Source organism: Dermochelys coriacea, chromosome 1 (genome assembly GCF_009764565.3).
Source record: "Dermochelys coriacea isolate rDerCor1 chromosome 1, rDerCor1.pri.v4, whole genome shotgun sequence".
In the NCBI taxonomy this organism is placed as follows: domain Eukaryota; kingdom Metazoa; phylum Chordata; order Testudines; family Dermochelyidae; genus Dermochelys; species Dermochelys coriacea.
In genome coordinates this window covers 259171818-259187715 of record NC_050068.2, presented here as the reverse complement: position 1 = coordinate 259187715, position 15898 = coordinate 259171818, and the positions used below count along the sequence as shown (strand labels likewise).

The window sequence follows — 15898 nt, the reverse complement described above, 5'->3', positions numbered from 1 at the left end:
ACTCCTTCCTTTTATCACTGGCCTCTTCTGGCCTTGATTTACCCAGGAGAAATACAGGATTTTCTTGCAGAATTTACTGAACAAACTGGCCAGAGCCTAATTTGTGTCCTAAGGTAAGGAGCCCACAGCAGGAGCTCTTCAATTTAAAGTCTCTGTAACTGCTCACTGCATGGACTGACTGGATAAAAGGAAAAACTTGTTACTTCTGGAGGGGAAGCTACAGGCAGAAGCCCATCAAAAAAAAGGTCCAGGAGAGGGGATTTTGCCCCATTATGGATAGGTCAGTGTCCCAAAGTTTAAAAAAAAAAAAAAAGGCGGGCAATGCCCAGCCTGACAAACCAACAGTTCAAATGAATCAAGGTTGAGGTCTCCCCATGTAATATGGATCTGAAGCAGCTTTTGGAAGTTAGATCTTTCCAGAAAGTGGTGGCAGGGCCCCTGGCATACTGCCAGACAACCCTGTAGTGGGTCCTAAGAGAATCTGCAAGAGATGATACTGGGTTAAAAAAAAACTATTTAAATTAACTATAAAGATTGAAAACAGCATAGCACCCCTCCCTGCCCCCATAGTTCCAGTAAGGAGGAGGTTTAGGCATCTGATAATAAGGACTCCACATTTGTTACTGGGCAACAAAAAGGTAGATGAAATTCACTGTCCATAAATGCAAAGTAATGCATATTGGAAAACAATCTCAACTATACATACAAAATGATGGGGACTAAATTAGCTGTTACCATTCAAGAAAGATCTTGGAGTCATGGCTAGTTCTCTGAAAACATGCACTCAACGGGTGCAACAGCAAACAAAGTTATGTGGCAAGATTAAAAAGATTGGGACTGTTTAACTTGGAAAAGAGACAACTAAGGGGAGATACGATAGAGGTCTATAAAATCCTGAACAGTGGGTGAGGAGAAAGTGAATAAGGCAGTGTTTACCACTTCACATAACCCAAAAATCAGTGGTCACCTAATGCAATTAATAGGCAGCAGGTTTAAAACAAAAGGAAGTACTTCATGCAACACCCAGTCAATCTGTGGAAATCGTTGCCAGGGGGCGTTGTGAAGAGCAAAAGTATAACTGGGTTAAAAAAAGAATTAGGTAAGTTCATGGAGGACAGGCCTATCAATTGCTATTAGCCAGAATGGTCAGGAATGGAATTCCATGCTCTCGGTATCCTTAAGCCTCTGCCTGCCTGATACTGGGGATGGATCACTCAATAATTGCCATGCTCTGTTTATTCCCTCTGAAGCGTCTGGCATTGGCTATTGTTGGAAGACAGGATACTGGGCTAGATGGACCGTTGGTCTGACCCAATATGTCCGATCTTATGTTCTTAACCCACGCTGCAGGGCTGAGAGTGAAATACTCTTGTCACTTTGCAATACCATTCCTGCTCTGCTATGGCAGCTAACTGCTGTAGACTTACTCAGATAGCAAAGAGAAAATAAGACATCTCATCCCAGTACTCTTAGTCATGGGTATCAAACATGTAGCCCATGAGCTGTATCAGGCCTATATGATGTATTTGATGGCTGCATGATATATTCAGGTTACGCAGAACCTAAGCCAATGGTGGGCACCCTGCGGGCCATACGCAGCCCATCAGGGTAATTCGCTGGCAGACCAGGAGACAGTGTTTACACTGACCATCCGCAGGCACAGTTACCCGCAGCTCCCAGTGGCCGCGGTTCGCTGTTCCCAGTCAACAGGAGCTGCGAGAAGCAGCAGCAGCCAGTACATCCCTGAGGCCCGCACCGCTTCCTGCAGTTCCCATTGGCCGGGAATGGCGAACCGTGGCCACTGGGAACTGCGGGCTGCCGTGCCTGCAGATGGTCAATGTAAACACTGTCTCCTGGCCCACCAGCAGATTACCCTGAAGGACCGCAGGTTGCCCACCACTGACCTAAGCGCTCTTCCCCCACACCCCAGCCTCTAAATAAGTTCCCTCTAAGGCTATCAAGGTCTACGAAGGCATGCAGCACGGAGAGGTGCCTCTCCCCCGGCCCTGGAGCTGCTGCGGACAGGGAGGGGCTCTCTTGCCCAGGCCTGGGCTGCTGTGGTGAGAGAGGGCTGGGGGGAGTTCTCTCTCCCCACCACAGCCCCAGGGCAGCCTGTACCCCAAATCCCTCATCCCTGGTTCCACTCCAGAGCCCACACCTCCAGCCAGAGCCCTCATCCCGCCTCCTCCCACACTCTTAACTCCTCGGTGCCACCCCCACCACACATCACCTCTATATTGGTGCACATAACAAAATTTATTCCGCACATGGATGTAAAAAATGAGAGGGAACATTGCCCCCAGCCCAAGTCAGCTTTTAGACCTCACTGCTGCAAAGAGCACCTTCCACATACAAACTAAATGTAAACAATGTCATGTCAGTTGCCTGAATCTGCAGAGAGCTTGGAACAAAGAGTCAGTGATGAATTCCCCTTCCCCCTTTTAATCTGACTGAAGTAGCCACTGTAAAAATCCAGTGATGACATGCCAACATCAGCATTAACTGTTAACTCTAGCAGATGGAATGGGGTAGTGGGAGTGAATGCAGCCTTGAAAAGAGAGAGTTGATCTCTGTGTGAACCTCCCACTGACATTAGTGGGATTTGTGCTGTGGATTGAGGATAATAAGCCATCCTGAATTTATGCTCTGGCCCACGGACCATAATTAAACATGAAATCAAGCCCTCTCCTCTCTGCTAAATGAGTTTGAAACTGCTGGTATTAGAAAAAGTAAGGGGGAATCCTGGCGACTCAAGCAAGTTTATGATGTTATGGATCGCTACCCCTTCCTGCTTCTCCACGTGGGCACCAATGATACTGCCAAGAATGACCTTGAGCGGATCACTGCGGACTACGTGGCTCTGGGAAGAAGGATAAAGGAGTTGGAGGCGCAAGTGGTGTTCTCGTCCATCCTCCCCGTGGAAGGAAAAGGCCTGGGTAGGGACCGTCGAATCGTGGAGGTCAACGAATGGCTACGCAGGTGGTGTCGGAGAGAAGGCTTTGGATTCTTTGACCATGGGATGGTGTTCCATGAAGGAGGAGTGCTGGGCAGAGACGGGCTCCATCTTACGAAGAGAGGGAAGAACATCTTTGCCAGCAGGCTGGCTAACCTAGTGAGGAGGGCTTTAAACTAGGTTCACCGGGGGAAGGAGACCAAAGCCCTGAGGTAAGTGGGAAAGCGGGATACCGGGAGGAAGCACAGGCAGGAATGTCTGAGAGGGGAGGGCTCCTGCCTCATACTGGGAATGAGGGGCAATCAACAGGTTATCTCAAGTGCTTATATACAAATGCACAAAGCCTTGGAAACAAGCAGGGAGAACTGGAGGTCCTGGTGATGTCAAGGAATTATGACGTGATTGGAATAACAGAGACTTGGTGGGATAACTCACATGACTGGAGTACAGTCATGGATGGTTATAAACTGTTCAGGAAGGACAGGCAGGGCAGAAAAGGTGGGGGAGTAGCACTGTATGTAAGGGAGCAGTATGACTGCTCAGAGCTCCGGTACGAAACTGTGGAAAAACCTGAGTGTCTCTGGATTAAGTTTAGAAGTGTGTGCAACAAGAGTGATGTCATGGTGGGAGTCTGCTATAGACCACCGGACCAGGGGGATGAGGTGGATGAGGCTTTCTTCCGGCAACTCACGGAAGCTACTAGATCGCATGCCCTGATTCTCATGGGTGACTTTAATTTTCCTGATATCTGCTGGGAGAGCAATACAGCGGTGCATAGATAATCCAGGAAGTTTTTGGAAAGCGTAGGGGACAATTTCCTGGTGCAAGTGCTAGGGGAGCCAACTAGGGGGAGCGCTTTTCTTGACCTGCTGCTCACAAACCGGGTAGAATTAGTGGGGGAAGCAAAAGTGGATGGGAATCTGGGAGGCAGTGACCATGAGTTGGTTGAGTTCAGGATCCTGACGCAGGGAAGAAAGGTAAGCAGCAGGATACGGACCCTGGACTTCAGGAAAGCAGACTTTGACTCCCTCAGGGAACAGATGGCCAGGATCCCCTGGGGGACTAACATGAAAGGGAAGGGAGTCCAGGAGTGCTGGCTGTATTTCAAGGAATCCCTGTTGAGGTTACAGGGACAAACCATCCCGATGAGTCGAAAGAATAGTAAATATGGCAGGCGACCAGCTTGGCTTAATGGTGAAATCCTAGCGGATCTTAAACATAAAAAAGAAGCTTACAAGAAGTGGAAGGTTGGACATATGACCAGGGAAGAGTATAAAAATATTGCTCGGGCACGTAGGAAAGATATCAGGAGGGCCAAATCGCACCTGGAGCTGCAGCTAGCAAGAGATGTCAAGAGTAACAAGAAGGGTTTCTTCAGGTATGTTGGCAACAAGAAGAAAGCCAAGGAAAGTGTGGGCCCCTTACTGAATGAGGGAGGCAAGCTAGTGACAGAGGATGTGGAAAAAGCTAATGTACTCAATGCTTTTTTTGCTTCTGTTTTCACTAACAAGGTCAGCTCCCAGACTGCTGTGCTGGGCAACACAAAATGGGGAAGAGATGGCCAGCCCTCTGTAGAGATAGAGGTGGTTAGGGACTATTTAGAAAAGCTGGACGTGCACAAGTCCATGGGGCCGGACGAATTGCATCCGAGAGTGCTGAAGGAATTGGCGGCTGTGATTGCAGAGCCCTTGGCCATTATCTTTGAAAACTCGTGGCGAACGGGGGAAGTCCCGGATGACTGGAAAAAGGCTATGTAGTGCCCATCTTTAAAAAAGGGAAGAAGGAGGATCCTGGGAACTACAGGCCGGTCAGCCTCACCTCAGTCCCTGGAAAAATCATGGAGCAGGTCCTCAAAGAATCAATCCTGAAGCACTTAGAGGAGAGGAAAGTGATCAGGAACAGTCAGCATGGATTCACCAAGGGAAGGTCATGCCTGACTAATCTAATCGCCTTTTATGATGAGATTACTGGTTCTGTGGATGAAGGGAAAGCAGTGGATGTATTGTTTCTTGACTTTAGCAAAGCTTTTGACACGGTCTCCCACAGCATTCTTGTCAGCAAGTTAAGGAAGTATGGGCTGGATGAATGCACTATAAGGTGGGTAGAAAGCTGGCTAGATTGTCGGGCTCAACGGGTAGTGATCAATGGCTCCATGTCTAGTTGGCAGCCGGTGTCAAGTGGAGTGCCCCAGGGGTCGGTCCTGGGGCCCGTTTTGTTCAATATCTTCATAAATGATCTGGAGGATGGTGTGGATTGCACTCTCAGCAAATTTGCGGATGATACTAAACTGGGAGGAGTGGTAGATACGCTGGAGGGGAGGGATAGGATACAGAAGGACCTAGACAAATTGGAGGATTGGGCCAAAAGAAATCTAATGAGGTTCAATAAGGATAATAGCAGGGTCCTGCACTTAGGATGGAAGAATCCAATGCACCGCTACAGACTAGGGACCGAATGGCTCGGCAGCAGTTCTGCGGAAAAGGACCTAGGGGTGACAGTGGACGAGAAGCTGGATATGAGTCAGCAGTGTGCCCTTGTTGCCAAGAAGGCCAATGGCATTTTGGGATGTATAAGTAGGGGCATAGCGAGCAGATCGAGGGACGTGATCGTTCCCCTCTATTCGACACTGGTGAGGCCTCATCTGGAGTACTGTGTCCAGTTTTGGGCCCCACACTACAGGAAGGATGTGGATAAATTGGAAAGAGTACAACGAAGGGCAACGAAAATGATTAGGGGTCTAGAGCACATGACTTATGAGGAGAGGCTGAGGGAGCTGGGATTGTTTAGTCTGCAGAAGAGAAGAATGAGGGGGGATTTGATAGCTGCTTTCAACTACCTGAAAGGGGGTTTCAAAGAGGATGGCTCTAGACTGTTCTCAATGGTAGCAGATGACAGAACGAGGAGTAATGGTCTCAAGTTGCAATGGGGGAGGTTTAGATTGGATATTAGGAAAAACTTTTTCACTAAGAGGGTGGTGAAACACTGGAATGCGTTACCTAGGGAGGTGGTAGAATCTCCTTCCTTAGAGGTTTTTAAGGTCAGGCTTGACAAAGCCCTGGCTGGGATGATTTAACTGGGACTTGGTCCTGCTTTGAGCAGGGGGTTGGACTAGATGACCTTCTGGGGTCCCTTCCAACCCTGATATTCTATGATTCTATGATTCTATGTCCAGCAAACCTCATCATCATCTGCTAATCTCTCAGTTGCAAGGCAACCATGGACTGCAATGGAGTAAGGGTCTTGAGGTTTCAGGCTCACCTGTCGCTGCTGCAGCTGCTGCTGTTGCTCCATCTGCAGTTTCTCAGTTTCAAATACAACAGGAAGAACGAGGATCATGAAGGAGGTAGTCCCAATCCACAGAGCTGCCCTGGAGAATCTAGAGAGAAAAAATAATCATGACAGAAAAATCTTGATTTGATTTCCCTTCCCCTTTTATATGGAACAACAGACCCCTGTTCCCCTTCTGCCTCTAGAAAGGGAGGACCAAGCGAAACTCCCATACAGCTCTGCCTGGGTACCTCAATCCTGATTTAGACTAATTTTTGATATTCCAGTCTTGCACACTCCAGGTAGCTCTGCCTAAGCACCTGAACCTAATCTGTAGTCCCCCTTGCTATTCCAGGCCTGGCTCCCATACTCTGCTATATGCTTTAGCAGGATGTGTAGCGTTACTACACACACCTTCCGCACAATCTGCGCTGCTCACTGACGCTCGCACACAAACCCAACAACCGGTGGCAGGGGCAGAGCACGCAGCCCGCAGGCGCGGTATCTGATCGGTCAATAACCAACCCTGACCCGAAAAAAGGCACGCGGCCCTGACAACCCACCCCGGCCCGGGAGAGCCAGACCCAGCCACGCCCCCAGCGCCGCCTTCTCACCGGTACATTCTCTGGGCCACAGAGAGGGACAAATCAAAGGTAGCTCCCGCCGCGGTCCGGACGCTCTCCGGGAACATCTCGGTCAGGCCCCAGAGCCGCTCGCTCAGGGTCTCGTCCAGCTGCGGGGGAGGCTCAGAGTCAGACCCGTCAGATGCCGCCGGGAACGGCCCCTGCCCTGCGCCCCCCACGCCCAGGGGTCACCCCGGCCTCGCACATGCGGCCCGCGGGCGGCCACGCTCCCCCGGCTCCCTGCCCCGCAACCCGGTACCTCGTCGTCCTCCTCCAGCTCCTCCTCCAGCTCCTCCGCCTTGCCCGGGCCGCCCTTGGGCAGCAGCAGCAGCTCCTCGGGGGACAGGGGCGACGCGGCGGCCATGGCTGCAACCAGGAGAGCGCGGGAGACACCGGAACCGGAAGAGAGCCGACGAGACGGTGGCCCCGGCAGAGGACAGAGACACCGGAAGGGAGGCGAGCGACAGTCACGCGGGAAGGGCAGCGAGCTGGGGGAGAGAGCGGCCTCTAGCGGCCAACCTGCCCCCTAGCGGCCTCTCCTGCCCAGTTCTGCAAATCCAGCAAGGCAAGGGCCCCTAGCCTGCGCCCCAGCCTAGCTGCTCTCTCCCATGCTCCCTCGCTGCTGCCCCACACCCGCTGTCCAGCCCCTAGCCTTGCCTATCCGCTCCACCTCTTCCATCTGTCCGTAACTCCTAGGTGGCCTCCATTGTCCACTGCTTCCTGGCCCCTCTGCTTCCAAAGGCTCATGCCCTTAGCTTAACAGGCTCTTGCCCTGACACCTTGTGAAGCGGGTATGCAAGGGGGAAATTAGACCCCGGCCCTCCCCCACTTGCTCATCTCCTCTGCTGCAGAAGGAAATGGCCAGTAGTTGCACCATGGCCCTTAGCCAAAGGGCATAATACATCTCTGTGAGATGGAGGCAGTGGTGGTTTAGTGTACAGGGCACTCACGTGGGACTCAAGAGACTGGCTTTCTATTCCCAGATCTGCCACTGACCTGCTGTGTGATCTTGAATGAATCACTCCACCTCTCTGTTTCCCCTCTCACCCTTTGTCTATCCTGTGTAATCAGCCTGTAAGCTCTTCAGGGAAAGGACTGTTTCTCACTACATGTCTGTGCAGCATCTAACACTCTGGGGCCTGGTTTCAGTTAGGGCTTTAAGAGGGAGGGAGGAGTGTGTGTGTGTGTGTGTGCGGACGCACATGTGCACAACCTTAGCAAGAATGTAACAGATTCACAAATGTGATTTGTTTTAATTTTATACAAATGTAAGAAACACTCAGGAGAACAAACAATTCCAGAAACCCACCTGCCAACAGCAGGAAGCAGAGTTAGTGGTTTGTACAAAAATAATAATAATAAATATCTGAAAATGGAAAGACTGTTTTAGTTTAGGATGTTACTTGATTTTTAGAACAGGAGTCGAGGAAAAGCCAATCTGAAACTTGTGAGATCAAAGATATTAGCAAGGAGACCCATACAGAAGCTGCAAACCAGAGACACTAAGGCCATGCACATATACAAAGAAATCTTCCTTACCATCCACTCACAAATACTCCTCTGCTCACAGTATAGAAAGGACTCTTGCCCAGCACTCCTTGATAAAACAGATTATCAACATGTGCTTCCACCAAGGGCTCTGTGCCTTGAGTGGCAGGTCAATAGAGAAAAAAAGTGAGGAGAGGTCTAGGCAGAAAGATGTTCATCACTACAGAACATGTCCTACGGTGACTTATCAAGAGCATTGCATCAGCTCTATGGAATAGTATAGTAGATGCCTTCTGGTTGGAGGCCCCATTAACATTTCAAGCCTGGGAACTTGGCTACTTGTCCAGCGGACTGTAATATCACCATGTTCTATCAAGACAATGAAGCTGTCCCAGCCAAGCTTTAGGAGCCCTTCAGCTTTAGCAGCCTTGCTTGCATGGGTGATGGAGATTTCAAACCAAATTCCCTTGCTCGCCCAACCCCTAATCCCGTTTCTTGCTGCTGTTCACTTCCTCCTCCGGCTGTGACTCTTCAGGTCCTCCAGCTCCTTCTCCATCAGATGGGACTCAGCTGTGGTCTCAGACAGCTGCAAGCAAGCATAAGAGTAAGAATAATCCCTCACATCCCCATGGACTATTGTTTTTATAAAATATACACCAGAATAAGGAAAGTACTAACACAAGGGTCGGCAACCTTTCAGAAGTGGTGTGCCGAGTCTTCATTTATTCATTTTAATTTAAGGTTTCGCATGCCAGTAATACATTTTAATGTTTTTTAGAAGGTCTCTCTCTACAAGTCTATTATATAACTAAACTATTGTTGTATGTAAAGTAAACAAGGTTTTTAAAATGTTTAAGAAGCTTCATTTAAAATTAAATTAAAATGCTGATCTTACACTGCCGGCCTGCTCAGCCCACTGCCAGCCTGGGGTTCCGTTCACCTAGGCCGGCAGCAGGCTGAGTGGGGCCTGCGGCCAGGACCTTGGCTGGCAAGGGGCTGGCAGCCAGAACTCCAGACCGGCAGCGGGCTGAGTGGCTCAGCCCGCTGCTGGTCTGGAGTTCCATCCGCCGGCTCCTGCCAGCCAGGTCTGGCCCTGCCCACATAGAGCAGGTACCTACCTTCTCCCTGCTTCTAGCCCATTCTCTTCCTCTCTCTCTGCACTGAGCTGAGGGTGGGAGTGCACTGAGCACAGAACTGGGGGTGAAGGAGCAGGCTTGGGGTAGGGCTGTAGGGTCTGGCCAGGAACTAGAATGAGGGAGGGGGCTCAGGGTTGCGGTAGGAGGTTTGGTGTGGAGTGCTTACCTGGGCAGCTCCCATTTGGTGCGAGGGGTGCAGGTGAGAATGTGGGGGGGGGTGCAGGAACTCTCGTTTGGTGCTCACGGTGGGGGTGAGAATGTGGGAGGTGCAAGAGTCAGGTCATGGGGTGTGAGGAGGGTGCAGGAGTCAGGGCATGGAGGAGCTGGGTATGTGTGGAAGGGTGCTGGAGTCAAGGCTGGGGTTGTGGGGGGGTGGCAGGAGTCAGGGCAGAGGGCTGGGAGTGTGTGAGGAGGGTGCAGGAGTCAGGGCAGAGGGCATGTCAGGGGGGTGCAGGGCATGGGGGGATGCAGGGGGTCAGGACAGGAGGCTGGAAGTGTGGACTATGGTCGTGGGGGTGCTCCCAGCCCCCTGCCCAGAGTGGCTCATAGCAGGGGGCTGGAGGGGATATGCCCTGATTCCACCCCCCTTTCCCAAAGGCCCTGACCCACCTCTTCTCCACCTCCCTCGCAAGGGCCATCAGCTGATCGGCAGCAGGGAGGGAGAGAAGGAGGGGCAGGAACCCAGCACGGCGGGGGGAGGGGGAAGCTTGCCTGCCCTGCAGCAGCAGCCGGAAGGACCAAGCTTCTTCACTCTGCCCTGCGGGGGGGGGCGGAGAAGAGCAGGCTGGGGCGGGCAGCATTTTTAATGGCACTCTGCTGCCTGCCGGGGTCCCAGCCTGGATTCGGCAGTGTGTGCTGAGCAGGGCCAGCAGTTGGGACCAGGCAGGCAGCAGCATGCCATTAAAAATCGGCTCGCGTGCTGTCTTTGGCACGTGTGCCATAGGTTGTCGACCCCTGATCTAACATATCTCTGAAGTCCCTTACACCCAGCAGGATCCCTAAGCGCTTTACAGACATACACCACAGATACACAACTGCCTTTGGGGTGGAACTCAGCAGGTTCTGAGTCTGTAACACACTAAACAGCTTTAGGAAGAAGTGAGAAAGAGCTTCCACAATTAATACTTTGGATTTCACAGCACACTGTGTCCAACGACCTTGCAGAGATTTACAAATGTGAATGAATTAGCTTTCACCCATGTGAGGTAGAGAAATATCACTCTCATTTTACAGAGAGGGAAACTGAGGCACGGAGGTTCACTGAGTTGCCCAAGGCCACCCAGAAACACTATGGAGAGCACAGATCTCCTGACTGTGCTTTAACCACAAGAGCATCTTTCCAACTGAAACTGCAGAAGGAATTTAGGGAAGGAGAATGTAATTACCCATATTGCTATTTCGTCAGGATGACATAGCACAGGGGTTAAAGTGCAGCTCACAGAGCCCCCCACAACACCCCCATTCTCCACCTACCAGATGGGGGGGAGGGGGAGCTTGAGTCTTCTGCTAGAAACAACTGGTGCCTGAGAGTCAGGGGGGAAGTCACAATTTAAAGGTTCACCCCCCTCCCAACAGCTTGAGTCATGCCCTCCCAGGCACGCCTCCCTCTTAACCTCAGGAGTTCTCCCTGCAACTCCCAGCTGTTTGCCGCTGCCTCTCCCCACGGCTGCAATCCCAGCTTGCCAGCTCCAGCAGCTGTTGTACAGGGAGGGGGCCCGGTGGTGCCATGTGAGTGTGCGGGGTCAGCACATCCTAGCAAAGATCTGGGGGGGCATGTGACCCCACGTACCCCCCTCCTGCGCATTGCTTCTGGCTTCTGTCCAGCAGAACGTGGGGGTCTGAGGGCTTCAACCCCATGGGGTGCACCGGCCAGGGTTTGAGGCTTCAGCAGGACCGTGCTGAAGCCCTGAGACTCCCCTCTCTGCAGGACATCACTCCACCACAGGGCTGAAGCCCCAAGCCCCAGCAGGTGCGCCTCAGCTCTTGAACTTCTGAAGATTGTTGTACATGACTTGGAGGATCAGTAAATTTGGCCACCCCGACATAGCGGTTAACATTCTTACTTTGTTAAATAGTTACCATGTTTCACTCCAGGAGTGGCTGCATTTTTTTCCATGGAAGCTGTGATCCCTGGGTATGGCTGTATTTCAGTTTATAATGGTCTTTGGGGTGAAAGACCTTTTTCATTACTCTTGCAAAAAAAGAAAGCCTTATGGAACCTAAGATCTCAAGTGACCATGAATGGTCAAGGTCTTCATTTCACTGACTGCAGAAGCCCAATAGCGAAAAGCAGATGCTAGAAGGGAGATGAGAAGATACTAATATACAAATAGAAAGTGGAAAACACTCAAGGTATGGGGGAAGTCTTCCTATATCATCCAGATGTTCAGGCCCCTCCTCTCAACTATGGTATTCACTGTAATCCAGCTCTTCTGCTGAAGGGACCTGGACCTTCTCCTCCTCTTGGGGAGGAAGTGGATGAGGTCAGTCTTCACTCTTGCACAATCACTACTGTGTTATGTGTGTCTAACAGCAGGGTAGGGCTCAGTGTTAATGGAAGCAGGGACACAGGTTGGCATTAAGACCTGTGTTTTTGGAATGACCCAGAGCTCTTCACTCTGTCTCAGGGGTGTTTCTGGTCACTTCAGAGAGGTGAATCTCCCCATCCTCACCATGTCCAGCAGGATATCCACTTTCAGACGCAGGAGATTGTTCTCTTCCTCCAGCTGCTGGTTCCGCTTGCGCAGGCGCTGTGTCTCCCTGCGGTCCCCACTGCTGCTCCCTGACTCTAAAGGGGAGACAGGCCAAAGTTATAATCATCATGTAACTCCACAATCCTCCCAGACCAAAGCAACAGGAGCAGCTCCTCACCTGCTATCCACTGGCCATTCTCAAACTTCAGATTCTGTCCAGTGAGGTTCATGTTGGGAGTGCCATATTCCAGGCCCAGCTCAATTTCACGGGTCGATCTGTCCAGCTGCAGAAAAAATTCAATGTTTTCTAAAATTTTAATTTTCTCTCTCCATACTTTCCCTCATACCTTCACTTTTCTTAAAGTGACTGGCATTCTTGTGAAAGGTGCTGTATCAATGGCCATAGAATCTGATGTCCTATTATTAACATTGCACATGCTGCTGCAGTACAAGCTTCTGTCTCTCACACACCTATACAGAGTCTCCTTCCAACATATGTCACCCCTGAACTAAAAGGGCTAGCTTTAGGGACATGAAGGGAGTTCATTCTCCAGGTCCTGCTCTATCTTTGGTGCCAATTGTAAGGAAAGCCCCTGCCCCACTGCGGTCTGAAATAAAAGCACACATTAGAAGTTTCAGGTGCAGTGAATCTGGCTTCTGAATGAAGATGGAGTGAAGTATGCCACTAACTAAACATTCCACTTCTTCTCTCACTATCCAGGCATCAGTAAGCGGTCATGACTCTGGACCAGAAGAGGAAGGAGAAACAGATGGGAATATGAGAGAGAGGAGAGTGTGTGGGCCGGGGGAGTGTCTAATACTTTGTTATGAGAGTTGTTACAACAACATTTCTAAGGCAGACCACCTGCCCCTTGTTCTTAAAGGGTTGATAGAAGATCCCTAGAACCCCGCACTTACCAAGTGCAGGTTGGAGAGAGAGGCTGATTTCCTAGGTGGGGTTTTCTTTGGACTGAATGTGTTCCCAAAGAGAGGCATGGCTTTCCAATCTCCAAGCCTGCTCACTTCTGCTGCCTTGCCCTGTTTTCCAGATACAAGGACAAAACATAGAAAGAAAAGCTCAGACATTTCTTATCTATCCAACCTCACACCACAGGATGATTCCCTATAGAATATTTAGGATTTCCAGTTTCTGGTGTTTGTTGGTTCCAATTTTCAGTATTTATGCTTAGACAAATTATGGCTTTTAAAAAAGTAAAATAATAGGATATATTTAAAATCACTGTTTAACTCTTCTTAAGACCTAGGGATGAGCCCTCAGTGAGCGAGAATCTTTTAGGCTCTTTCTGGAAAGAGTCTTCCTGAGTGTACATATTGTAATTTTAAGAGTATTTTCAGTTACTATTTTATAGAAACCTACTGGTTTCCTCAAATATTTGATCAGCTGGGGATTTTATCAATTTTAATCAGTTGTACTCTAAAACCAGAAACCCCAAGTACATTTTCAGAGCTTTGTTCAGTCCCACTTTAAAAAGAACAAAGCTTCATATGAAGCATTCACCCTGGAATAGCCTCATCTGCTTGGAGTAAGTAGTCCTTCTCAGGGGATGTCTTCACTGCATGGTTAACCCAGCCTCTTAACTGGGTTTTAGCCCTAAACCCCATACTGTCACCATACAAAAACCTTTAACCAGCTTTTGGAGTGGCTTTGAATCCAGATGTGCTTGCCTGGGTGGGGGTTAGAGCTTGGGTTCTGCTTTAACTCAGGCTATGACACACCCCCTTTGCAGTGTGAAGGCGAACTGTAACCCAGGTTACATAATTTGGGTGCTACTAATCTTTCAGTGCCTTCTCACAATTCCCCAGGACTGGATTTTCTTTACCTTCTATGCAGGGACAGAGATTAGGGAGAGCAGGGGGGGCATTGCCCCCCAAACCAGAGGTAACATGGAGTCACATCACATCCCCCCCAGATTTCTGTCTTCCATTTAGCATAAAGGTTTTCAAACCACGTGGTACGTCCCCCTGCCCCACAGTTTGAAAAACAGTCACCTCCTGCCAGGAACTGGCAGACTGGAAGCTGATGGGAGCCACCCAGCCTGCCCAGACCCCTGGCTCTCCACACTGGGGGAGCCAGGACGCTAGCTGGGTGCCTGGCAGCCATCCCTGCTCTGCTCCCTGAGCTGAGCTGCCCCTGCACAGCCTGGCACACCCCAGGCAGGCGGGCAGCACAGCTCTAGGGGATGTCGTCGGCAAGTGCCAGGCTTCTTCAGGACAGAAGCAAGAGTGTGTCAAGGTGCAGCTTGGAGCTGTGCCACCCACCCTGCCTGGGGGGTGCCCGGCCATGCAGAGGCAGCCCGGCTTGGGGAGCAGAGCAGGGAGGGCTGCCGGGCTTCCAGCCAACACCCTGGCTCCCTCAGTGTAGAAAGCCAAGGGCCCAAGCAGCTCCTGCTAGCTCCCGATCCGCTAGTTCCTGGCAGGAGGCCACAGTTTTCAAACTGTGGGGCACTTCCCCCTAGGTGGAAACCTATGTGCTAAATAGAAGGCTGAAATGGCGGGGACGACACGTGACCCCGCATGCTCCCCATATGCTTCTGCTTCCCTGGGGCCCATGACACTATGTGTCCATCCCCCCCATGTCAGCTCTGGGGGGGCATGGGACCCTGTGTATCCCACCCCCCCAAATACAGAAGTCAAACGACGTCTATTCTTCTACATACTCTCTTCTCCTGCACCAGAATTCACCTACCAGTTTACATACACTGGATCCGTGTTTATATCCCGTGTTCCATGAGACCTGCAGAGTCCCAAGCTGGAAATGCTTTCGTTTACTGGCTTGAGAACACTTCCCCGCCCCCCCGGGGGCCCAGGAAGGACAGACGGGATCTTCCACAACATGCCACAAAACAACTCCTTGAACAGCGCCGCTCACTGCAGGGCTAAAACCCCTGGGATAGGCCCCCAGAAACCCTCACGCCTAACCCAGGTTCCTGCCGTGCCGGTGTGGATGTGGCTGCAGGGGTGACCGCTGAGTAGGGCTCAGCAGGGTGGACTGTCACATGTGGGCGCGGCTAGCCCAGGCTCCCAGATCCGAGCTAACTCAGCAGTGAAGACGCAGCCCTGACTCACTTCTCCCTTTGAAACCCCTGCGGCCGGGCAGCGGCTCCCCCGGGGAGGCCTCAATGTGCCCCTGTGTCTCTGCAGAGGGCGGAGGTCACCCAGGAGCCGAGCAGCGCGCTCCCCGCGGCCCCTCCCTCCCTCCCTCCCTCGGGCTCTGGGTCACCCACCCGCCTGGCTGAGGCTGCTCCAGGGAGCCCGTCACCGCAGCGTCTCGGCGCTGCTGCACCCGGCCACCCAGGCCCCGGCGGGGGCTTATCCCCTGGGCTGTCCCTCGCTCCTCCTCACTGCCGGGCGCCACGTGCCCACGCTGGGGGCGGGAGGCCGCGAAGTCACCGGCTGCCCAGCCACGAGCCGGAGACTCGCGCGTGGGGGGGAGGGGCGGGGAGGGGAACGTTGGGGTGTCAGTGGAGATTGTCTCTTTCAATCAAAAACGAGGCTGAACCATCCGGGTCCCCCGCGACCCTTCTAGCACCCGCGCGGCAGGGAAGCTCACCGGCCTCGCCTCACCTGCACCAAGCGCCCCACTCTGCCTTGTTGCCCACTGCTAGCCGTCCTGCGCATGCGCATCTGACGCCCGCAGTTGTTTGCGGCGGGGGAACGGGCCGTAGCACCTCGATGGAAGAGATTAGGATTCTACCACTGGGGAGAGGGGAAGGCCGG

At 51.7% G+C, this 15898-nt stretch overlaps 2 protein-coding genes across 5 annotated transcripts; both read right to left on the bottom strand.

The window, feature by feature from the left end:
- Positions 1 to 59: 59 nt before the first annotated feature.
- TOMM22 (translocase of outer mitochondrial membrane 22) lies at positions 60 to 7276 on the bottom strand. Its single transcript, XM_038371526.2, has 4 exons — positions 7103 to 7276; positions 6835 to 6953; positions 6212 to 6329; positions 60 to 481 (listed from the first exon to the last, which is right to left on the bottom strand). The coding sequence occupies exons 1-4, from the start codon at positions 7205 to 7207 to the stop codon at positions 407 to 409; spliced, it is 417 nt and encodes a 138-aa protein (XP_038227454.1). The 5' UTR covers positions 7208 to 7276; the 3' UTR covers positions 60 to 406.
- An 812-nt stretch (positions 7277 to 8088) lies between these two features.
- Positions 8089 to 15898, bottom strand: CBY1 (chibby family member 1, beta catenin antagonist). Of its 4 annotated transcripts, none has more exons than XM_038412003.2 (5): positions 15746 to 15898; positions 13079 to 13198; positions 12339 to 12444; positions 12140 to 12255; positions 8089 to 8917 (listed from the first exon to the last, which is right to left on the bottom strand). In XM_038412003.2, exons 1-5 carry the CDS (start codon positions 15803 to 15805, stop codon positions 8837 to 8839), a joined length of 483 nt encoding a protein of 160 aa, XP_038267931.1. In that variant the 5' UTR covers positions 15806 to 15898; the 3' UTR covers positions 8089 to 8836. The 4 variants fall into 4 exon arrangements, with proteins under 4 accessions (XP_038267931.1, XP_043357627.1, XP_038267946.1 ...); XM_043501692.1 differs by having other exon boundaries at positions 15741 to 15829; XM_038412018.2 differs by lacking the exon at positions 15746 to 15898 and adding an exon at positions 15406 to 15552.